At 30.5% G+C, this 25,177-nt stretch overlaps 1 protein-coding gene across 1 annotated transcript in view; it reads right to left on the bottom strand.

Annotated features, from left to right (window-relative positions):
- The window catches only part of LOC126735105 (dynein axonemal heavy chain 10), a 47,679-nt gene that overhangs the window by 18,668 nt on the left and 3,834 nt on the right, over positions 1-25,177 (bottom strand). Inside the window, exons 8-16 of the mRNA XM_050439013.1 lie at positions 20,838-21,018; positions 20,544-20,783; positions 20,301-20,491; positions 14,401-14,599; positions 14,019-14,266; positions 11,698-11,842; positions 11,441-11,642; positions 7,295-7,498; positions 6,911-7,239 (exon numbers count right to left, since the gene is read on the bottom strand). Coding sequence (XP_050294970.1) covers positions 6,911-7,239; positions 7,295-7,498; positions 11,441-11,642; positions 11,698-11,842; positions 14,019-14,266; positions 14,401-14,599; positions 20,301-20,491; positions 20,544-20,783; positions 20,838-21,018 — 1,939 coding nt within the window. The remainder of the gene's footprint in view (positions 1-6,910; positions 7,240-7,294; positions 7,499-11,440; positions 11,643-11,697; positions 11,843-14,018; positions 14,267-14,400; positions 14,600-20,300; positions 20,492-20,543; positions 20,784-20,837; positions 21,019-25,177) is intronic.

Raw genomic sequence — 25,177 nt, 5'->3', positions numbered from 1 at the left:
TGAATATATATAAATTATAAATAGGTGATAGGGAAAGCTTTGAACGATTTGCTACTTTTTGTTTTATATTCATAAAAAAAAATTTAAATTTTAAAACAGGGTGTTTCATTTTATTATTTAAATCCTTTACACGACTATTTAAAATGTACAAACCAGTCTTTTAACATTTTGGCATCTACTATAGAAGAAAAAAAAAGTCACACACCTATTATTATTATTCTCACCCACCATTATTATTCTCAGAACAATATTTTCTATCGAAATATCAGTAATACCAGGAAATATCATGTACCATGTGTTCCATTTAAAATAAAAAAGTTGGTATCAATTCCGGTTAAACCGGAAAACAACAGACTATGCCAAAAGATGCTCTCATAACCATTCTATCGATGCATGTACCAAATTTTATTTGTTCTTCTTGAAATGTCTACAGTTGTTCCCCCTTTCCTGCGTCACCCGACATCATGTTATTAAAAATAACCTAATAAAAAAAAAATAGATAACATAATTAAATAAATGAAAAACACAGGAAAAAGGAAACACTTAATAACTTTTTTACTTTTCAAGATAAACAAATAAAATTTGGTATATCAATAAAATAGTCTGTTTTGTTTGTTTTATAGTGGACTGTATATAAGGCCTGGTTCGGCCACTCTAACGTTAATAACACCAAGTAAATAAACTTTAATTTAATAACGTCTTAAATTACAAGGGTCAAAGTAATACATGCGAGAGAACATACAATTAGGTTATGAAACGTAAATAAAGTATATTTCTGACCGAAGTACAGACTCGTAAGCTAGTTCTCTCACACTGCTGAAAACCACAGAGTAATTAAGTTTAATATTCATTTCTCTATGTTGAAAACGACAAACGAAACGATGTCGAAATACCTGCGCGCGTTTTCCGCTCACTAGTCGAGTACACAGTTCGCGAGGTTGCCAATAGTTTTTTAAGGTCTGTAATCGCAAGAACTGAACATAGTCGTAAGAGCATCTTTTGACATATTCTATTATTTTTTGTTACTTCCGGTTTAACAGGAAGTAACACTAACTTTTTTATTTTAAATGGGACAATTGGTATATTATTGCGTATTTCGATAGAAAATAACATTCTGAGAATAATGATATCTCATTTGCCATTTTTTGTTTTATGCTCATAGAAAAAAACATTTTTTTAAATTTTAAAATAAAGTGTCATAAATGCATTGAATTTATGACAAAATATAAAAATTTTATTTTTTAAACAAGTAATCACGGAAAAATAATAATTTACATTGTGTTTTATTACTTAAATCAGTTTTTCAGAAATACAGTCAGCAAACATTTCAAATATTAGTAAACATTGAAATTCTTTCAAAAAATGCGGCAAATTTGTTAGAATAATAAATAGAACGTGCCTCCTAGTCAAGAAATCAAAGCCTTCTATGCTATTTCTATTAATTAAACGCGTTTATTTATGATTTAATTTTTTTCTTCTTATTTATTAACCTTATTTATCAACCGATTAAAAAAATAATAATATTTCATTTTCAAAAGTGGTTGTTCCCAATAATGTGCTATTTAAAAAAAATAATTAAATGCCAAAATTAATGGTTTGGACATTTTGAAGAGACGTGTAAAAGGTTTAAATCAAAAAAAGTAACGAAAACAATTTTTTTTCCGTGCTTGATTAAAAATTAAAACATTTAACACATTCATGGCACCCTACTTTAAAATTTAAAAAAATTATTTTCTATCGAAATACGTAATAATATATAAAGTGTCCCATTTAAAATAAGAAAGTTAGTGTGACCGCTTAAACTGGAAGTGACAGACAATAACTGAATATGTCAAAAGATACCTTAATAATAATAATTATAATGATAATAATTCTATCGATATACCGAATTTTATTTGTTTATCTTGAATAGTAACATAGTTATTAAGTGTTCTCTTTTTTATGTGTCACCCACTATAAGTAATAATGTCATAAGTATTAATGTCATTTTGTATTAAAGAACATTTAGATCAGTTACATTCTGCGACTTTTCTCGAATCCATAAATGCAGTTTTGTATGGAATTTTTTTGTAATACTGCAGCTTGTGTTTTCTGTTTTATCTATTTCTGTTGGTAAATTTAATACGTGTTTAAGTGCTTGACACAATAGGACTGCTTCTTAGCAGACCGCAGTGTAGGGAGCCACAAGGCACCACCCAGCGGTGGAGTTTTAGTGGGTATAGGACGAGACAGACTCGACACTGAGTCCCACACTACTGGGGGCGGCGCCGCGTAACCAGTGTTCATAAAGAATTTCTCCACCGACCCAAAAAAAAAAAAAAAAAAAAAAAAAAAAAAGTGCTTTACATAGTCGATCAAACGTTATACTATTGATATCTTTTAAAATCAGTAGCGACGTCAAAATTTGTAACAGCTGCGTCAACAAAATCGTTCTTTCAAAATGCCCGTATTATCTCCTTAACAAAAAGTGATAATATACACTAGTCTAATGGATGGAGTTCCTATAAGAAGAATTGCAGAAGAATGGGGTATTAGCAAAAATACCGTTTCGTTAGCTAAGGCAACAATTGCAGAATATAGAGCTATTGTAAGAAATCCAGGTTCTGGTCGACCAAAAATTTCAAACGACATTCAAGATAGAGAGTTAGGTGGCTTTCTAAGAAACAATCCGTTTGAAACAGCAATAAAGGCGAAAGAAGACACGCATTTTCCTGGTTCTGCTAATACAGCTCGTAGTATAAATAAAATATTTTTGACCGAAGCAAATAAACAGAGAAGATTAGAATTTGCCCATCAATATGCAGACCAAAACAACATAATTATGAGAAACGGTAATATTTTCAGATGAAAAAACCCAATCGTGCAATAATGGAAAAATCCGCGTTTACAGGCCTTCTAATACCAGATATGATGAAAGATATACACATAGGATTAATCAAAGTGGACGTTTTAGTATAAGCGTTTGGGCCTGGATTAGTTTTAAAAGACCAGGCGTTTATCAAATAGTGCAGGGAAGGCTTAATGCCTTAGGATATTACAATATCCTAAACAATGTTACGATGCCATCGGTTGGTGTCTTTGGCAAAATATATGTATAAAGATAACTTAACTAGGCCTACAAATCAGAATGAATTACGCCTAAAGATAGATGACGCATGGGACCAAATAATCGAAGAATATACCAGAAACTCAATTTAAAGTATGCTACGACTTTTGCAAGCTGTAATTGATAACAACGGTGCGCTTACTAAGTATTAATAATTTTGTATTCCATATCATCAAAAAAGATAATATTAGTTAATTTTGGTTTATTTATAAAATGTGTTTCAAATAAAAATAAACATCGAAAAATAAAAATGTTTTGTATCAATATTATTATTTAAAGATGACTTTGAAAAGGTCGACAGAGATCCCACAGGTCAAATGAAGATCAAATGGTCCTTGGTAACCTTAGAATATTTTAATTCCACAAAACAAAAAATAATCCCATGAACCCTAAAACAGCTCTATTATATGGGTTGCCAAAAGTCCATAAAACTAGCATGCCAATTAGACCTGTGGTTTCCTTTGTTGACTCCCCTTGTTACCAGTTATCATCTTGGCTTAATAATGTTCTTAGAAATGTCTCAAACTTCAAAGCGCCATATTCTGTAACAAATTTAGTGAATTTTGCCAAAAGCATTCAGAATATTTACATTCCAGATACAGCCCAGCTTATATCGCTAGACGTGAAAAACTTATTTTCAAGCATTCCACCCGCTGATTGGTCTTAGTCAAAGATATTCTCAGAGGGAAACTTGTTTCTCTCTTGGTGGAAAATCTACTTTTGCTTCTTTCTACTGTGTTAGATCCAAAATTTTTCCAATTTAACAACCATTTTTTTAAATAAAAAGAAGAACTAGCAATGGGCTCTTGTTTATTGCCATTTCTTAGTGAAGTATTTCGTAGTAACTTAGAAACAAAAATAATGAGCAGTAATTTTAAAAATAACATCATCTTTTATAAACGGTATGTGGATGATATAATATGTATGATTTGGAATGGAAGTGAGGTAGAGCTTACAAATTTCCATAATTTTGTCAACTCTCTTCACTCTAAAATTGAGTTCACAATCGAACGGGGACAGAACAACACCTTACCATTCTTAGATTTATTACTTAAGAGGGAAAAAAATAAGATATCCTTTGAAATATTTCGTAAACAAGCAACAACAGATAATATTATACAATATAATTCAACATCACCGTCCTCACATAAATATGCTGCTTTCCATTCTTTGTTTTACAGACTTCTTAACATCCCGCTTTCTCGTGAAGCTTTTAAAAAAGAATTCCTTACCATTAAACAATTAGCAGTCAGTAACTTTTTCCCTCTTAAACCTATATATAAAATGTATTTTCAGTATGTGAGCAAGTATAAATTATCATTTAATTTTATCAAACAAACAAACTATCAAAACTTTTAGGTCGTTTACTTATTTTGGACCAATTTCGTCACAACGACCCCGCTTTTTTTCTCCCTTTGGCATAACCCCAGCTTTTTAAACCAATAATAACATTAAAAACACATCTAATTAAAACTAAAGAAACCCCGCTATCTTCTCCGGGAATTTGAGATTAGGTGTAAAGAGTGCCCTGCAGTGTACGTCGGCCAGTCTGGTAGGAAGATTTCTACTAGGATTAGTGAACACAAGGCCCAATATAATAAATTTAAAAATACCGATATCAAAACCATAATAATACCACTATAAATACCAATATAAATAAAAATACCATATCACAGTCACCAGATCGGCTTTTGCTAATCACCTCCTCGACTCCAAACATAATTTTCCTGACAGCCAAAATATAAAAATACTTCATCAGTGCAATAAAAGTAAAAAACTAGACTTGTTGGAGACAATGGAAATTAGTAAAGCTTTTAAAAGCCCAGATCTGTCCTGTGTTAATGAAAGGTTGGAATTTTATGGCCACCTAGTTTTTAATAACCTTAAATAGTTCTAGACTCTCAAATGATGGTTACATTTCTGAAATGTATAAGGAGATTTGATTGTTTAGTTGAGTTCTTTGTACACAGATAGTGCCACTTTATTGTAAGCTTTGTTTATATATATGGTGTTTTGTGTATGTTATGGTAAGTTTTTGTTAAATTTTCCTTTTTTTAGGTTACATCATCTTAATTATTATTTAGGTCTGATGATGCTGTAGATTTTGTGTTTTTGCCTTTTATAAAAGTGTATGACCAGCACTATTCTTTGGGATGAATGTGTAATTATCTATTTTTTGACGATTGCATCTTTGATTATAGTTACCGTTATTTTATTACATAAAGTAGTACCTCATCTATTCCTGATGAACGTTTGTTGCGCAAATTCATAATTAAATTAAAATTTTCTTCGAGGTTGATAGGAGAAAGAAAAATGGTATTTTCGCATACATTCCGCACTATTTTGTGATGAAAATTTTAATTTCTGAAGGCTTAAACAGTTTTGTTGAATTAAGACATGACAGTCATTTCAATGAGATATTTATGCTAGTCATATTTTTATTAGTTAAATATTTAATAATTTTTTTATAATTTATAATAAAGTCCATGCAGATTTTGATCCACTTTTTAGTTTGAGATTTTATTATCATTTATGGATTTTTTTGTAGTTTTATAGTTCGTTTTTCAGATTAATATTTTTCAAATATACAGATTTATTTATTTATTCATCTATTTTCCAGTATGACAATAACAAAATTATATTGGAATAGTCAGGAGCGACGTCTTATAACGACTTAAACCTAACTTTAAAAACACTTAACTAATAATGCCTAAAATGTAAAACAAGAAAAAACATAAATAAAATATAATAAATATATAAGATTATAGGAAAAAATCACTTTCGGTTATTTATTCTAGCAATGCACCAATTAATTCTCTTTTGTTTATGAAAAAAAAAATTCACAAAAGGGAGAGTTGAGAAATTGTCAGAAATTATGTATGAAAAATTCCCCAAAGCACACTCTATATATCGTAAGATAGACTCAACTTAAACATAATAAAACATAATATTTGTTGAAATGTTCAAATATTTCTAAGATTTAAAATAACATATGCAAAAGAATTTAATCTAGATCTTGCACTCTCACAGTATTTTTTCCATATTAAGCATGTATCGATATATAATAAAAATTTTACATCTATTTTTTTAAACTGCGTACGTCTGAACAGCGTCTTTAATATATTCAGGTATAAGGAATTACAATAAAAACAATTTTTGACGTGAATTAGTGTTTTGTTAATTTCTTTAGTAAGCATACTATCCAATTTAATTGATATTAACACAAGTGCATTAGGAATAACATTCCGCAATTCATTTACGTAAAACAAAAAAAGAATAGCACCCAGCACGAAACCCTGCGGAACAGTCACATTTGTATTAATATTTTCCAATCTGACTTAGCTTTTACTGTTGAGTAATGAGTAATAGAAACATATTGTTGCCTGCAGTTAAAAGATTCGTCTCTAAAATCATATTTATGGAACTGAAAAATATATTGTCAAAACTTACTTTACTTATTAGAAAACAATTATATCCTAAGTAAAGTGCACCGAACTGTAATTGCTGTGCACTATAGTCTTTTTATTTAAGATAATCCAACTTGAATTTTAATTTTTTTATTCAAAGTACTTTTTGGGAAAGGCTGCTTCGAAATGAAAACGAAGGAAAAAGAAATTAGAAAACACAAAGAAAGCCTTATGCATATCTTGTGTTAATCTGTTACACCTTACATTTAACCTACATTAAATACCACTCAATTCAGTTTTGTAGAGAAGCTTGTTAAATGCTGATGCGAAACAAGTCTTACTATTTTGTCTTATTTTTAATTTTTACACAATATTAATCTTAAGAAAAATGACTTACCTGAGGCTTGGTCAGCTTATCAATAATATCATTATACATCTTTAGCATCTTTATGACAGCATTAACCGCCTTCGACACTTTTTCCTTTCTCATGGCAATCAAGCGCAAGTTCTCGGGCAACGTAAACTTTAATAGTTCAAACATCTCTATGCTCTTAAAGGACTTCCACAAAGAGTCATCAAAATTAAGATCAAATTTTAATCCGAAGTCAATCATGATATTGGTGCCCATAATTTCATGCCAAGTCAAATTTTTCTGCGACTGAATCCGACCCATTAGCGTCGCTGCGGAGTGGCTCATCATAGATTGACGCAACGGCATTTTGCCACCTAAGATTTAATAATTTTTGTTTTGACTTTAATAACGTATTAAGCGTAAACTTACTTTTTATAGGTATCATGCTACCAGCTTTGGATACTAGCGAGCTGTTAAGGTTTTGAACAGAACTGCTCCTAATATTTTGCGTAGAACCTTTTTGTGGTTTAAAGTAATTCTTTTTCTTTGGTGCATCTGTGATCTTTAGGATATCTAGTTGCATTACTTTTTCTAATAATGGTCCATTTTGCTCCTTCCATTCTTCCAACTTAGCTAAAGAAATTTTTTTTTTAATTCCTATAGTGAAATTATATACGATAACCTTTAATAACAAAATTATATATTTCAGAACAGCGTCAAACTCTAGAGGGTACAAGGATTTACAGGCTAGAGATCACAGAGTTTTATAAAAGAGTAATACTAATATATTCACCTAAAATATAATCAAAATCAGAATATTAAATCTATGTAAATTTCACTTATAGCACTTATCATACCTAAGCAATAAACCTTTATGTATAATAATATACTATATTAAAACAACCCACGATGAAGTTCTTTATTTTTTCGTTCTTTATTTAAGGGCCATTCAATGTTCTAAGAGTAACATATTAAAAATATATTAAGAAAAATCTAAACCCTGGCTAAGTGTATTTAATTATAAAACAGTTTCATACCCGTAAAACACATTATTGAAACATGCTGTGTGAAAGACAATCCTTTGTCAATATAAACACTGAGGTCCTTTATAGTTAAAGACTTAATGGAATTGGTTTAAAATGTATTGACTGAGTATTTTGGATCTATTGCTTTACAAACTAATGATACAACAGTTATCCATATTCAAAAATAAATATTTTTTTGAGTCCATATCCTCAAAGAATCCAAGGCAACTTGGAGGTCTAAGGCGTCATGGCTTCCTCATACTTATATACAAAGAAACTTTTTGATAAAGCAGGTACTGATCTATATATAACAATCATAGAATCCGTGGTCCACATACTTGGTTAGACGTTTGACCACATGGTTAAGATGATTGTTCCAATTTTCAGCACTAAGGTTGTGCACCGTTTCATTAAAAAATATTTTTTTAAGCCACCTCTCTTGGTTGATTTGTCCCATATCAACTCAACTGAGTTTAATTCACAGTAGAATGGGGTTGATTATAATAGTAGGGGAGCCCAAGCGGCGATTTTGAGAAAATCATGTAGGAAGAAACCTTATACTTTATAATGTACCTCTACCAAATACGGATCCTTACTATAGAGGCGTGTGTTGACAGCAGTCCGTCAGATTATTAAAAAAAAATCGACCATCAGAAAAACTCGGGCACGTCAGATTAAGACAGGGTAAGTTAAGTACATGGAGAAGACTAAGAAGAGTGTATCTTTCAATAATCTGACGATTTGAGAGTGGCGTAAGGAAATAGGCGAGTCACAAAGTTGTAAAAAAACCATCTTGAAATACTCGAGCGTCATTGATTTTTTTTTATTTTAAAGGAAATCCTTTAAGCGTTACGGAAAAAATATTATCTGACGATTTTTATGGGGCGATGTAGCTAAAACCATAAATATAGCGTGGAGTATATAGTTACTTCGCGTTTCTATTTTCTCCTCACACTTTCTCCATTTCTCACTCTCTCGCGCCATCCCCAGTCATTAGTGTGATCCGCTGATCACAATAGTAACGTGTTTGACGCTCCGATTTGTTTGTTATGTCAAGACAAAGATGTTAATTTATTGTAATAAATTTTTTATGCATTAAAATAATGAGTGATAATAGAAATGTGTATTTAGTGAAGAAAGTGAACTTTGATTTGGTTACCGACCTGGTTTGTTGGTAACCAACAAACAAAAAAAAATCTAGAAGCATAGGAAGCTATCGTCATAGCACCTGACATTTTAGGGGATATGGATTTAGATTCAGGTACGTTTTCTCTTTAATAGTATAATATAAAATAACGAAGTGTAAATCTTATAACCATGTTTACTTACAAAAACACGAGATGATGAAGAAATTGACCAAGTGAAAACCAACTTTGTATAGGAATTCAGTGAGGATGAAGGCATTTATTTTTTAAATTTTTATTTAGTATTATCTAGTTTTATATCAATAAATGAATATACATATAAATGCATATTGTTTAATTACTAAATTGTCTAATTAAAAAAAAAAGGATTTTTTTATGTCAGATTAACAATGTTCCTCCATATAATTGTAAGATTATCATTCAGGACGACCAGAACACCAAAGTGAACCGTCTGTATAAAAATCTGACAGGCTCGAATAACTTTTTTTTTTCTCATTTTTTTACCTCATTTTACGACAACGTTCCGCTCACTACTCGTCAGATTAATATCTCTCGGTTATCAGAAAGACATAGCGTGTATACACGATAAATATCTGACGCGCTCTAATATTTCCATGTGACTGTTTTTTTTTACATTTTTAAAGATTACGCTTACCTCCTCACTAAAATGGCAAACTTAACATACATTTTTTTTCGTCTTAGGACCTAATCTTTTCAATCTAATAGGACCCCATGACGCTTTAGTAACTGCAAATTTAGCATCCCATGCTCTCCTGCTATAAGGTAATAATAACATGTCATCAATTACATTGATTCTTGTAACCATTTCCGTTCACGAATGTTAAATGTTCTGTATACATCAAATCCTATTTCAAGTTTATGTTTTTGATAGTTGGCCAAATTGCATGTCACCTTTTTTCAAAACGGGTGTCGGCTTTCTCTCAATTTTATTTGAAATTATGATGCGAATTACCATTGCTCGCAGGCTTGGGCATTTATTTCCTCGTGCTAGTCTCCAGTTTTTGGCCCAGTGAAATTAGAAATTGAATTCAAAATAATTCGGATACGCAATCTATAATATTTACATGAAACGTGTAAACTAATGAATTGAACGCATACCTGTATGGTTTCCAGAGTACTAAAGTGAACTTCCCAAATGTAACATGCGTTAAATTAATAAATATGTTGATGTATGTAAGACTTCAATACAATCACGTACAATTTGATATGTTAAGAGCAATTCTGCACAAAAAAATTGCATATAAACAAATAAATGTTATAAACAAATGCTGTGCCAAATAATGTAATCAAAGGTTCGGTGCTTACTGGTGAACCTGACGTTCCTTTTAGTATAACTCAATGTTTAACGCATCCCCAAATTTTAACTCAGACAAGAAAATTGTTTATATGAATATTGTAGGAAATTTCATTATCTACATTTTTATTGGAAGGTAAGCAACAATTTCGCAAGTTATTACAACGAAAAAGTTGAAAAACTGCCTAACCTTGCGGAACAACAAATAAGATTGGTAAATAAATAATATGTGCAACCCCAAAATTTATTGATATAGATTTGTAGATAACTTGATTACCTATAATGTAAATATTGAAAGCTATTGTGCAAAAATAACAGGGATAATAAGAAAAAAAAACGAATAAACAAGTAAGTTAACAATTTGGATTGTCTCTAACAACATTTTAGTTGGAAAACTCGGATTAGGCATCTCGGGATGAAGGTTCACTAAACTGCATCAAATTTTTATCAAATATTCCTTAAATATATTGGCCTCCAGCTTACAATTTAATTTTTTTCGTTTAAGTAATTTTTCTATTTAGACTTCTTCTAATGTATCGGAAACGGAAAGATTACATAGAATGTAATATCTTCTCGCTGTTAAATAACTACTACTTGGCGATGGAATCGATTAATTTCCAAAATTTTGGGTTTTCATATGTATGATGTCCAAAACAGATTTTTTCCTTTTTTTTTTAATGTATGTTATTTATGTTTTATTAATTTATTTAAGTTAAGTTTATGTTATAATGTAATTTTACGTAATTTCCGGGGGACGGTTATCTAGTTATCGCTTTATTCCTTTATTGTTTCGGTGGCCCGAGTATAGTATAGTATTACTTTTGTAAAATGGGATTTCCCCTATTTTCTTAAATAAACATATAACTGACGGATGATAACTTAAATAACGATATTTTAAACTATCCTATCTTACTGACTATAAAACGTAATGCAATTTAGAGTTATAAAGAAAATATATATATTTTTTTTGAAATTTTCTGAAAACTTTGTTATTTCACGAGTATCTTGAGATGAGTCAGACTCTGCATTATAATGACGCAGACTGGACCAAGATTGTATAACTTTAAAAATTACTAAAAGTTGTACTTACTTTCTTCATAGGCTCGTAAGTCTTTCGCCAGTTTGAGGTATGACTCAAAGGCCTCTTCCCTTAAAGGAGAGTTCATTAATTCAGGAACATTTTGAAATTTCAAAATAGGCCTTTTCAATTTTTGAAATAAAAGACGCACCCAGTAAACTGAGCCACCGCTGAGCGGCATGTCCTTATTAAGAATCGGATGACGTTTATTACGCTAAAATTAAATAAAATAGTATTTTACCTTAACTTAAATAATCTAGATAGCTTACAGTAAAATTATCATCAACCGTCAATATTTCCCTAGTGTACTGGTCCAGAATGACGTCAAACTTTTGCATCAACTTATTTTGTATCATCTCGCGAGTTTCAATATGTTTGAATTTAACCATCATTTCTAGAGCTCCTTCGGAAGATCTGAAAATTTAAATCAAATTTTAATTGTATGCTTTATTATTAGAAGAAGAGAGACTGATCGTTGAGAAAACGGTTTTGAAAAAAAATTAAATGTACTTAAGTATCTTGGTTAAAATAAAATATTATTCTTAGATTTTTGTTCAAATAAAGCACATTCGCGATTTCCAATGAAGGTTCAAAAAAGAAAAAAATATATTTAATTTGCATATTCTAGGGAACTATTAAGACAAAAAAAATATTAAAACCTATCCCGAAAGAACTATTTCAAATCATAATAGGCCTGTTACGGTCAGTTGCCTGAAAAACGTTTATATATAAATCACGTTTATATTTTAATCATTTACTCTGCTGCAGTGAGATCTAGAGATACATAGTCATATATGCAAATAGTATAATGCAGTCAGTTCGAATATCTATATTCCTTATGAAATAAAATTGCTGATTCTCTACATAAATACGTTGACCGACAGTATATGTCTATTAAGCTATGGTCTGACGGGGGTCTATGTTGATGTTTTTTTAGCCAGTGTTCACATAAATACTACATTTGGAGAACCTAAGTTGTCCAGGAAATCAGAAATACACAAAAATCATTACATTTATTCGGTCTGAACGAATATAAAGCAAGACTATTTGTGCATAAAAAAGCCCCAGAAAAAAGGGTTCCTGACACACTATTTTTCTTAGAACATTGAAACGCTAGAATTAGCATTCCCGTTGAACTACGGGCAGTTTATTTGCTTGCCACATATCCAATGCAATGATGCCAAATGCTTATATAGAAATGGCAAAAAATACATAAAAATTTGTCACTTATTTTGCCAGGCACAAAACAATACTACAGTGCATCTTTAATAAAATATGAATCATTTTTTTAAATAAAATATAATAAGATCTATAAAGACATCAATATTCAAAGTTAAATGAAGGCAGATATTAGAGAAAAAGGCAACAATATCGCAACACCCCTCGATAGCATTGTTGATTTCACCGACACAAGAAATCTTTACATGAAATATTTACATAATAAATATTTATTAATAATGGATTATGCTTTAAATTATAAACAACATTACCGTTTGTGAATTCTTTATGCTTTTTTTAACGTACTTCATTATAGTAAAGGTATCTATCTAATAAAAAGCATTTTTATGGAAGTTAAATATTTTAAAATTATTATAGATTTCTTAATAACTTTATTTAGGTTTATTTCTATGATCCCGTATTCTACGTTTATGATGATGGTTCTTTCTTGATATGGTGTTATGATAGTATCGGTATTTACTTATGAAAAGATGGACTAGAATCGCCTTTTTCCCATGGTGCGGAACAAACGGTACATGTTTTTAACATCGTAATAGTTTACAAAAACACTCAAATGCGACCTTTTCCATTTTCAACCAAAAACTAACGAAAAAACACAGAAGTTGACAAATCCCAGATGTAAACACAAAACCGTTGGACAAGATGACATCGGCCTTTGTTTCCGGTGTAGCCATTCCAAATTTTTTAGAACCGGTTTTAGGAATAAGAATATTATTAATTTTTTTTTCTTTAAAGATGTTATTATCGTGCTTAGAATAAGATATATCTATTTTTACGTTTTATTTCTAATCCGACACCAATACGTTAAATTAACATTATATGTGTTAATATATAGCTGAAAATGTCCTCTTTTGAAAATGTATAAAAATTTGACAACAGAGAATTGGTGAATATGTTTGTAAATAAAACACCTCCCTTGCCCTTGAGCATATGACGCACTCAAACTTTGTTGTTGTTTGTTGATTCTACTCTTTCAATGTTCTAAACTATTTTTCAAGAAACTCGTTTTATTGTTTCTGGATTGAAGTGAAATATTTGCCTGACTATTTTAGGTGGTGCATGAACTTAAGCAAACTTTTTATTATTATTTGTTTCTGATTCTATACTTGTGGCCGATTCCGCGTGATTATTATATATATTTTTTGTATATCTAGCACTAGAATGGACAGGTATATCTAGAATATTAAAACACTTGGACGTTTTACGTGAGGTTAAAATATAAGAACAAGTTTTTTGGCATAAATACTATTAACTCTATACTTTTAGCACACTTTAACTTTTTCAATTACTCTTATAGTATTATAATTTATTAATAAGCTATTACTAATATTAATAAATCGTCATTGCATACCTAATCATTTTAAAACTTTGATCTATGAAATTAACTCCCTCAAGCTCCAATTTCCTAACTTCCTTGTCATGGTTTATTAGAACGGCATCCCAATTTTCTTTACTATTTGGATCGAAAATATCAAAGTCAATCTGCTCAATCTGTATTACTAGCTTATCCACTCTTTTAGCGACATTATCAATTGTCTGAGGATCACTCACTATGGCTCGCAGTTCCGCCCCAAATATATTTTTGAAATGACTCACGGTCTACAAATAAATTAGAAAATTAATAAAATAAGGCTTTCTTTTTGTTAGATTAACAATAAATAGAAAACCAAAATTTAAATTTCTCAAAAAATAGAAAAGTAATAACATATTGGAATAAAAATATCGTTACTAACCACAGCAAACATATAGATATCCCGGCAGACTTTCGCCATATATTCCGAAGAAGTAAATAATTTGTTCTTGTCAAACTCCCATCTTTGCCCTTTTCCAGAATCCTCAATTTTTTGCCTGGTCATCATGTATGCTGACTTCCAAGTATCCAACATTTCAGCTGCATTAATCGTCAACCTTTTTACTTCGTTGATGGGTTTTCTAAAAATGTGAATATTTATTTAACATTTATTTTATACATAATTTTTTAGTTACATATTCCCTGGCAAATATTGTGAACGTTCTCAAAATTTTGTAAATATTAAAAGAAAATCAAGCAAGCGCTTTGTGTTAGCAATTTAAATATATTTGGAAATTTTTATTAAAATATTCACTGAATGACAATTATCATATATCTAACACTGTTGCCTATTCTATGTTGAGATATGGTACCAAAGATGTGTTCGTTGTCAAATTGCTAATAAACCCAAGAACCATCGAAAGTTGTGGTTAAGTTTTTTTCCGTGAAGAAATAGTTAACACACACAACTTAAGCCACCATTAGTAATATCTACAAGGCCTTAACTTTCCAACACGTGTTCCTTCAAACCTTCCACTTATGTAATAAATTTCAAAGCTTCATGTTTGGTAGCTCTTGGACCTTGTTAGACAAAATTTCTAATTTATAAAGTATTTTAGCAACAAGAAACGTTGAAATTGGGCCATAATGAGCTTTGTTGGACTCAAACCCTCTTAAGAATATTATCAAAAATAACGAAGATTTGCAAAGAAATTTGTTAAATGTCTCAACTGATCATATAAATTGATTTAAATGTACCAGATTTTGTAGACACAGTTTATATATCGGGTGGTGCTACGCCGAGCGGAACATAGGAAATCCCATGTAAATGTAATTTTAAGGGTGTCAATTATTGGCTTCCCTGTACATTTTACAGAAAAAATGTAAGATAACTTTTTGAAGAGACCAATCTCGCAAACCCTCGTGCAATGTTTCAAAAAAATTTAATAAGCGAATCTTGAATTATTCAATTGAATGTAATTACAAAATTACCAAATTTTCGGTTCAGGTAAAACCAAACCAGTAAAATGAATATTGTCACTGACGTGAGGAAAAGTGTCAATATATCATTGACAGTCGATATTTAAAAACAAGTATGAGTTATTAAATCGACGAAAAGATAGCGATAATTAAGTGGCATTATGCGGGTAACAGTTTTAGAGTAGTATCTAAAATGTTTTCAGTTTATTTCCCCACCAAGCCCATTCCGTCAACTATTTCAACTATTAAACGTATTGTCAATAAGTTCGAGTCCAAAGGTACCGTAATAAATAATTCTAAATGTTCAACTCAGGATATCGAAAATAGAGCCGAAGAAAGAGAGAACAGAGATCTTAATATTCTACTGAGTGTGAAGGAAAACAAGATGGTTAGTACGAGGGTTCTTGGGCAAGAGGTAAATAAACATCATACAACGGTATTGCGCACTTTAAAAAAACACAAATATTATTTGTATAAATTCAAAAAACACCAAGAGCCGCAGGAAGGAGATGAAGAGCGAAGAATGGCATATTGTTTTGAAATAAAGGAAAGAGCAAATAATGATAAGAATTTTTTAAGAAATATTTGTTTTACCAATGAATGTACATTTACCCTCAACAATGAACCAAATGTTCAGAATTGCCGGTATTGGAGACAAGAAAATGAACATCGCTTTGTTCATACTCGGACACAATATCCCCAAAAAACAAATGTATTCGTGGGAATTATCGGACACCTCTTTATGGACAATAACCTAACAGCTGAATCCTATTTGGACTTATTTCAAGATCAAATTGGATCCGCCTTGGAAGAAGTTGTTCAGGAAGATCAAATGATCTGGTACCAAATGGATGGTTGCCCGGCCCATAATGCCCGTATGGCTAGAGAGTGCTTGGAAAATGCTTTTAGCGGCAATATTATTGGTCTACGGTACCAGATACTTTGGCCAGCCAGGTCACCTGATCTTTCACCGAATGACTTCTTTTTGTGGGGTCATTTAAAAAGTGTCATTTATAAAAGTGTAAAATATGAGAACCTAAGCCAGTTACAAAACGCTGTTTCGTTAGAATGTAATAAAATTCCCCAATATCAACTTAGTAACGTTAGAAATGAATTTTATGATCGGTTAGGATATTGTTTAGCTGTTAATGGGGGGTTGTTTGAACATTTGATTAATTGATGTTTTTATGTAATTCTCTATTATTTTTAAAAAAGTTATTGTATTTTATTTTATTTTTCCACACTTAGTCAAATATTAAGAGTTCTCTTCTCTCTTTTTTCGGATCTATTTTCGATCTTGTTATCTGAGTTAAACATTTACAATTATTTATTGCAATGTCTTTGGACTCGAATTTACTAACATTAGGTTTAATGGTTGAAATGGACCAGATAGGCTTGATGGGCAAATAAATTTAAAATATTTCAAATACTGCTATTGGTTTAATTAAATTCTAAGTATGATAAAATTATTTTTTTAATAATCGATAATAATAATTGTTATTGGTTTAACTTCATCATTATATTAAATAAAAGTTTAGGTAAAAAAGTAATGTTAACGTGTCTTACTTTGAATGTATGGTTGAGATCGATAAAACGTTTTTCGTTTTATAAATTTCAATTTAAAACATTTCTTGTATTCGGCTGTACGTCAGATTTGACGAAGTCTTATAACAAATTGTTTGCTGGTGGCTGGTGTCTGGTTTTACCTGAACCGAAAATTTGGTAATTTTGCAATTACATTTAATTGAATAATTCAAGATTCGCTTATTAAATTTTTTTGAAACTTTGCACGAGGGTTTGCCAGATTGGTCTCTTCAAAAAGTTATCTTACATTTTTTCTGTAAATGTACAGGGAAGCCAATAATTGACCCCCTTAAAATTTACATGGGATTTCATGTTCCGCTCGGCGACGTACCGCCCGGTATAATACCGATGTGTTCCTCCATACCATGTATTCTGAATATATAGGGGCCTGTAAAATTAACCGGACAACGAAAATTTAGTTCAGATTCAATCCTTAATAATATTTCGGTATTGTATCGATTATGATAATTTTTTGCCGAGTTTCATGCCGTTTTATGGTCATAATTTTTTCATATCGAAGTTATAAAAATTTTCAACGGTTTTATCATTATACAAGGGTTAATAAAAAGTCGAATTTTACTCTAAACTTTTAAATACCCTGTGGAAAAAATTCACAACCAAATCATGATGATTCTTTTTACTGCATTTGAAATTTTGAATCTTTTCTTAACAACTTTTTTGATTCATTTTAATATCTGCATTTCCTGTATTTATTCATCCTTTATTAGATGCGGGTCATCGAAGGCTGCGGCTAGAGTTTGCTCGAAGTCATACAGATTGGGACATGGAAAAATGACGAAACGTTCTTTTTACCGACGAGTTTCGTTTTACGAGATACCGAGATACCTAACGGACGTTAAAGAGTATAGAGAAGGCCCCGATAAAGATACTCTCAATGTTGTATCTCTCCTAGAATGCAATTTGGTGGCACCTGTGGAATATACTGGCAAGAAGAGTTAGGCAGAACTACGGCGAGTTTCAATCTTTAGCTGCGTTAGAAGAAGCACTGACAAACGAGTGGCAACAAATATCCCAAGATTGCTTCTTTAATAGAACCTATACCCGAAAGAATGACAGTGGTTATTCAAGCTCGTAAGGGAAATACCCAATTTTAGGAAAAAGAATGAATCTTGATACCGCCGTTAACCATATTTAAAAAAAATATATTACTAATAAAGTATTATTGCATTATTTCCTTTAAGCCACTGCTTTTTCTTTAAGAATACAGATATCGGAATGAATCAAAAAACATATTATTAGGAAAAAATGGGACTTGAAATGCAACAAAAAGAATCAGTATTCGGTTGTGAATTTTTTCCACAGGGTGTTTAAAAGTTTAGAATAAAATTCGACTTTTTATTAACCCTTGTATAATAAATCCGTTGGAAATTTTTGTAGCTTTGATATGAAAAAAATTATGGCAACAAAACGTCCTAAGATTCGGCAATAAATAATCAAAATCGATGCAATACTGAAAAAGTTATTAAGAATTGAATTCGAATCAAATTTTCGCTTTTTCTTTAAGAATACAGATATCGGAATGAATCAAAAAACATATGGTTAAGAAAAGATGGGGCTTGAATGCAACAAAAAGAATCAGTAATCGGTTGTGAATTTTTTCCACAGTGTGTTTAAAAGTTTATAGTAAAATTCAACTTTTTATTAACCCCTGTATAATAAATCCATTGGAAAATTTTGTAGCTTTGATATTATTTTAAATAATAAAATTATTGGACCGTTTTTTTCGATCAGCTTAATATGCCAAATAGATCTATTTGGTTTCAACAGGATGGTGCCCCACCCCATTTTGCTCGTGACTATTTCTATGAGGTATCTCCCGGACAGTGGATTGGTAGGAGAGGTCCCACTGAATGGCCTGCAAGATCCCCAGACCTCACACCCCTGGATTTTTTTCTTTGGCGGGTGTTTAAAATTAAAAGTTTATAAAGAGAAACCGCGCATAAAATTTAAAATGAAATATGAAGTTAGTCAAATTAATGAAAATACTCTTAGCAATGTTTTGAATGAGTTTTTAAATAGACTAGCATTTTGCCAAGAAGTGAATGGTGGGCATTTTGATCACAGAATAAAATAATTAAAATATTTAATTCGTTGAGTTCCATGTATAATTTTACGTACATTGATTTTTTTGAAAAATTTGAAATATGACATGTATCATATTTCTTATGTTATTAGAAAAAAAGGATTTAAAAAGTAAGAATAGAAAAATTAAATTGGTTTTTTTCTATTTTTAGTAAAATAAGTTTTAGAGGCTTTTAAATTAATAAAAACAGCAATTTTTAAAACCGCGTATCTTAGAAACAGTTGAAAAAAAGTATGGCATGTGCTACATCAAAATGTTAAATAATAATTTTGTAGAATCCAAAAATGTAATAACATACAGGGTGTTCCCCTAAATAAGAAAGTTGGTATTGACCACGACTACATATGAGACACCCTGTATACAAAATTTTGTTGAAAAAATGCGCAACCAAAAATTTCGACGTGTGCGAGTATTTTTTGAACACGCCCTCATTTAATTTTTATTGAATTTGTTCCATATTTTTCCCGTTCACTGTATGTAGTCCCTTCTACCAATAACCTATAACTAACCACTTACCTATTTTGCGGTTTCTTTTATCATCAAGAGCCTTTCAGCAACATCTTTGACAAATAAACCGCAAAATAAATTATTATAACTCTACGGCCTTCTTAAAAAAGGTAAATCCTCTCAAGATGTATCTTTTACTAAAATGAATTACCTATAGTTTTATCTGTGTATAAATGTGAGGCATAGCAGGAAAAAGATCATTTATATAAAGGCAAAGAAGTGATGATACGTAAAACAGTTACAGAGCACTTGAATTTATATTTATCGCTAAACAACTATAACATACACACCTACATGTATACCCTGGGGATTTAGACATAATTTAAAAATATTGGTAAATATAAAACAGAAATTATAAGTTTCATATGGCATTTTTAATACTTTTATATTAATATATTTTAGAATTCAAACTAATAAAGAATGTAAAAACGGACTGGAATGTAAAATCGCCTTAACGAGTTAAAACAAGTATGTGACAACCTGCTTTTTTGCTGTTCAACGGTTGTAGATTTAATTCTACTCCAGAATATGCCGATTCGTTTCGTAATAGATAAATATCTTTGGAGCATAAAAAAGTAGGCTAGTTTTAAGCGCGTTTCTTAACAAGTTCTTTGAGCTTAAATAGTTAAAAAAAAACTTTGAATTCTAGTAAATGAAAATAAAAATACCTAAATATGTATCGGCTATCCAATATTTTTCTAACTTTCTCCAGCAGGCACCAAACAATTCTCTCCATAAAAGGCACCATCACTTCGTCCGTATTATAATATCTTGATAAAACCCATATTAAGTGCAATCCTTCTATTAAGTCAGGAATACAATCCTTTACTTTTCTAAAGTCGTAACTGTTGGTTATGACCTAATAATTAAAAAAAAACTATAATAACTAAATATGTGTACTAGATTCATACCTTTAAATGCCTTTTAATAGTCGACAAGAATTTGACATTGTCCCGAGCCTCAGCATAGTATCTTTTGAGTTCCACTTGATAATGAATAAAAGCATCGATTACCGGAGACTTGGACTGCTCTAACAATTCAGTGATATGTACCAAAGTTGGTTTCTTCAATTGTTCAACGATGGCGCTGAACGCCGCCTCGCGTTCATGCCAATATTCGAATTCGGGGAGAGGCCCATTCCCAATTGGAGCCTACAAAGAAAAACTTTTTAATTATCAGCATAAAGATACAAACAGCTATTTTACCTTTGCCAGATAACTCTCGATAACTTTGATAATGTGCTTCTCCCAGCCCAAGACTGCTTCCTCTAAGACTTCAATGACTTTGGGATCTTTAATTAGTTCTTCATTAGATTTGTCGGATTTTAAAATGTCCGTTAGGTCTGCCATTGGTAGGTCAATATCATCTTCAACGTGTTCGCATACCCTAGGATTAATTCAGCAATATTAAAATTGACGTGCAATATAGACCTGTAAAATAATAAAACTAATCGATTTTTTAAAAGATTTAAAGACTCTATTCCAAAGCATAACAAAATGAAAAATTATTATATTTTGTGTTGATCCGACTACTCACAAACCGTGAGAAATTGAACTTCATGTCATACACATCATTAGTAAGTCCATAATTAAATATTTATACCATATTTTTGTGGATTCATTCAGTAAAATATAAAATTACATATAATCTTATCTTGAACTAAATTGACGTTTTTTTTTTAAGTTTTGAAGGGTGGTTCATTTTGAAATGAACGCACTGTATAAGCAATTCATATAATAACAAAATATCACACAACATTAACGACAGATGATAAATTAAGCACAAAAATAAGTCAACACAATGCAGATATTCAATTACTAAATAAATATAAGTATACGTCTAAAATCAGATGTAGCAGATAACTCTATTCTCGTAATGATATTATTATAAGTTTCGTACTAAAACATGAATACTAAACTCATGATGATTAAATTCTTTTAGTATGATTAACATTGTAGAAAGAACAGAACCCAGAAAAAAATATGTAGTTTTTATTAGGCGTGAAGTACTATTAGAATTAATTTCTGCAGGAAGTAAGGACACTCAATCCAACAATGAGCTTAGCAATTAAGCTTGAAGCCACCATGATGTAAGAGTTGATATATTAATATTAGATCTTGCGTCTATCAGTTTTTTTTTTTAATATAAATAAGCAAATGAACAAACATGTCAATGTCTATGTACAACACAAATAAATGTGTATGTAAATAAACTAGACAAGCAGATAAATAAATACAATATAAAGGAATAAATAAATAACTCTAAAATATGTATGTACAGGGTGTCCTATTTTGGGTACTTTCGCGGGATATCTCCGTTATTTTTAGAGATAGAAATTTGCAGTTTTCGCAACACTCTGCTACTTTTTCGTAAAACTAAAGATGGTTTTAACAAAATTTTCATAGCCCTTTTATTTTTTAAGATACAGAGCATTTTTGAAGTTTTTGCATTTTGGGATCTCCGTCGTATCTCCGTTATTTTTACAGTTTTTGTAAAAGTAAAAACTAATTATTATAGATTTTTTTCCGTAGAATATAGTGGTATATATATATTTTTTTTTTGATTAATACTTGTTAAGTTATAACCCAAACACTCTATATATTTATAGTTGATAAAATTGGCTTTTTTTTTCAAAAATACGCAAATAACTAACAATTTTCTAAATAAAGTGCATAATTTAATAGTATGCCATGAATATGAATGAATAGCAATAATAGACAAATAAAAAGTTACAAATTAATGACGAATGGGGAATTGCGTCATTCTTATTTTTTTTGTAATAAAGGAACATAAAAAACAAATATATAGATTTAATAAACACTATAAGAAAACAACCATATAACAAAACAACATTGTAAAGTCCAGTGCAACGATATATTAGAATGGTCACCCGTCAAAATACCAGCATTCCACCTACCAAACGATGTCATCCACCTTCTATTTACATTGTTTGAGAAGTAAAATGCTGGTGTTTTGACGGGTGACCATTCTAATATATCGTTGCACTGGACTTTACAATGTTGTTTTGTTATATGGTTGTTTTCTTATAGTGTTTAACAAAACAACATTTTTACAAGAGATGTTCAAAATGACCACTATCTTCTCTGATACAAAACTGGCACATTTTTGTACCCGTTGCATAGCATTCAAAATAATAATTTGTCTCCTTCTCAGATTTTGAAATGCTAAATGAATTGCGTCTTGAAGTTTTATGAGATTATTGCATTGTCTTTTATACACTTGATCTTGTATATAAGTACCCCCATAAAATTATTTATTTATTTATTAACGGTATCCACTAATTTTACACAAATAAAATAATACAAAAGATACTACTTGACTTAACTTACTATTACTATTAATTCAACTTAAGCTTGATAATAGTAAGACATAAATCAATGTTACCAATTAATTTAAAGAAATATGCTAATTTAATAAAAAACAATTTATATGTAATTTTTTTGTTTCGTGTTATAAATAGCCATGGCCTCCCATTAAATTATGAATTTGATCATTTAAATTTAAAATTTTTTTTGATTTGCGTATTTTTAAAAATAAGTCCATACTGTTATATATTTTTAAAAAGGTAAAAAAAAAAGACAAATTTGGGTTATAACTCTATTCCCAAGAAACTATTGATCAAAAAAAATATATATCTACACCACTGGACTCTACGGAAAAAAATCTATAAGAATGAATTTTTACTTTTACAAAAACTTAAAAAAGATAATAGATACGATGGGGCTCCCAAAATGCAAAATTTTCAAAAATGCCCTGTAACTAAAAGGGCTATGAAAATTTTGTTGATGGCATCTTTTTTTACGGAAAAGTAGCATAGTGTCTCGAAAACCGCAACTCTCTAAAAATAACCCGAAATGTAAAAAGTACCCAAAATGGGACACCCTGTACAATGTCTGTATACAGGGTGTTTCAGAATAACATGCTGATCCGTAAGGGTGTTAGGTGTAAAGGTGCTTTTAAGTAGAAAAGTTCAAATAAAGCTATGTCCTAAACTAAAAACAAATTGATTTTTTTTTACTAATAAATTGCCCATGCATAAAAATGTTTTTTTCCGCGGTAATTGCATATCGGACGCAAAAAAATCAAGCAATCGAATTAACCCTAAAGTGAATGGGGATTAAAAAAATAGTCTTTATTCTACGGCAAATCAGTGACATACATAATATTTTTTTTTTAATATTTAGACTACGTTCCTGGACTGGACGGACACCACTGGTTATACTTTAAAAAACCTACATAAAAAATGGCTGTTGATACTCAAAGGATGTGTGCTAAATTCCATAAACATATCGAGGGAGTTATTAAACTTATGAAGAAAAATCGACATATTTTTTAAGTTTTTAACGTCCTGTAGCTCAAAAGTTAAGGGGCTTAGGATATAGTTTTATTTAAGCTTTTTTTCTTAAAATCACCTAAAGATTAACACCCTTAAGGATCAGCATCTTATTATATAACACTCTGTATAATAATGATATGAACTGTAATGGAATAATTGATAGTATATACATCTGGATGTAAGCCAATTCTAGATGCAAGACTTCCTAAAACTCGATTTTGCACTGCCTCAAAAAGATCACAGATGTTGTAATATGAGCACCAAAGAACAGTGTATTCAAAACCAGGTCTATCCATCGAATGTAATATTGTATATATGTAACTGGAGAAATTGCTAAAATGTTTTTTTTGAACAATTGAAATAATATGTTTTTTTACTATCATGCGTAAAGTACTCACTTTACACACTTCCCAGGGCACTAGTGCCTAAAAGTCTTTTTACACACTAGTGCGTAAAAAGTAATTTGACGTTTATTTGACATTTATTTTATAATTTGTCAAAAGATGTTTTGATATTTTTTTTTACTGTAAAGTCGTTTAAGTGCGTAAAGTAATTTGGTATTTTTGATTTTTTTATGTTTTCTTCAGTAGTAGAAATGTTCTATGTTTACGTCTTTAAAATGCCCTTTTTTATTCATGGGAATTGTGACATTCGGCTATGGTCCATGCGACAAATTTCCCATTTATAAAAAAAGGATCATTTCACACATTGTTACATAAATACATATTATTGAAGGTAACCTTTTTATCGGGAAATACACCTAAACCTTTCATTTCATTGATCCGTTGCTAAATACTGCCGATAATGTTAAAATAAATTACAACTTAATTGAAGGTTTTACCAAAAGTTGCATGTTTAAGTCAAAATGATTAAGGGTACACTACCTATAAAAGCCATTGACATGATTCTTGAGGAAGAGGCAAAGAGTCACCCTACAATACACCAGACATAATCTTTATTTCCTTGGAAATGGAAGTATTAATGCGCACGAATTTATCTTAAAAAAGAATGACCCATATACTCAAGTTTGTTGGTGAGACCATAAATGTATGTTGTGTATGTTGGTATGTTGGTGAGCTGAGGGACTACAGTAGTTTATAGGTTCCTGCCACCGTGTACAAAAAAAAAAACATATATCTATTTAAACATTGATAATGATTTATAAAAAATGGAAAAAATAATGACTTA

This window comes from Anthonomus grandis, chromosome 4 (genome assembly GCF_022605725.1).
Source record: "Anthonomus grandis grandis chromosome 4, icAntGran1.3, whole genome shotgun sequence".
NCBI classification, from domain to species: Eukaryota; Metazoa; Arthropoda; class Insecta; order Coleoptera; family Curculionidae; genus Anthonomus; species Anthonomus grandis.
This window is presented reverse-complemented; position numbering and strand designations above follow the sequence as displayed.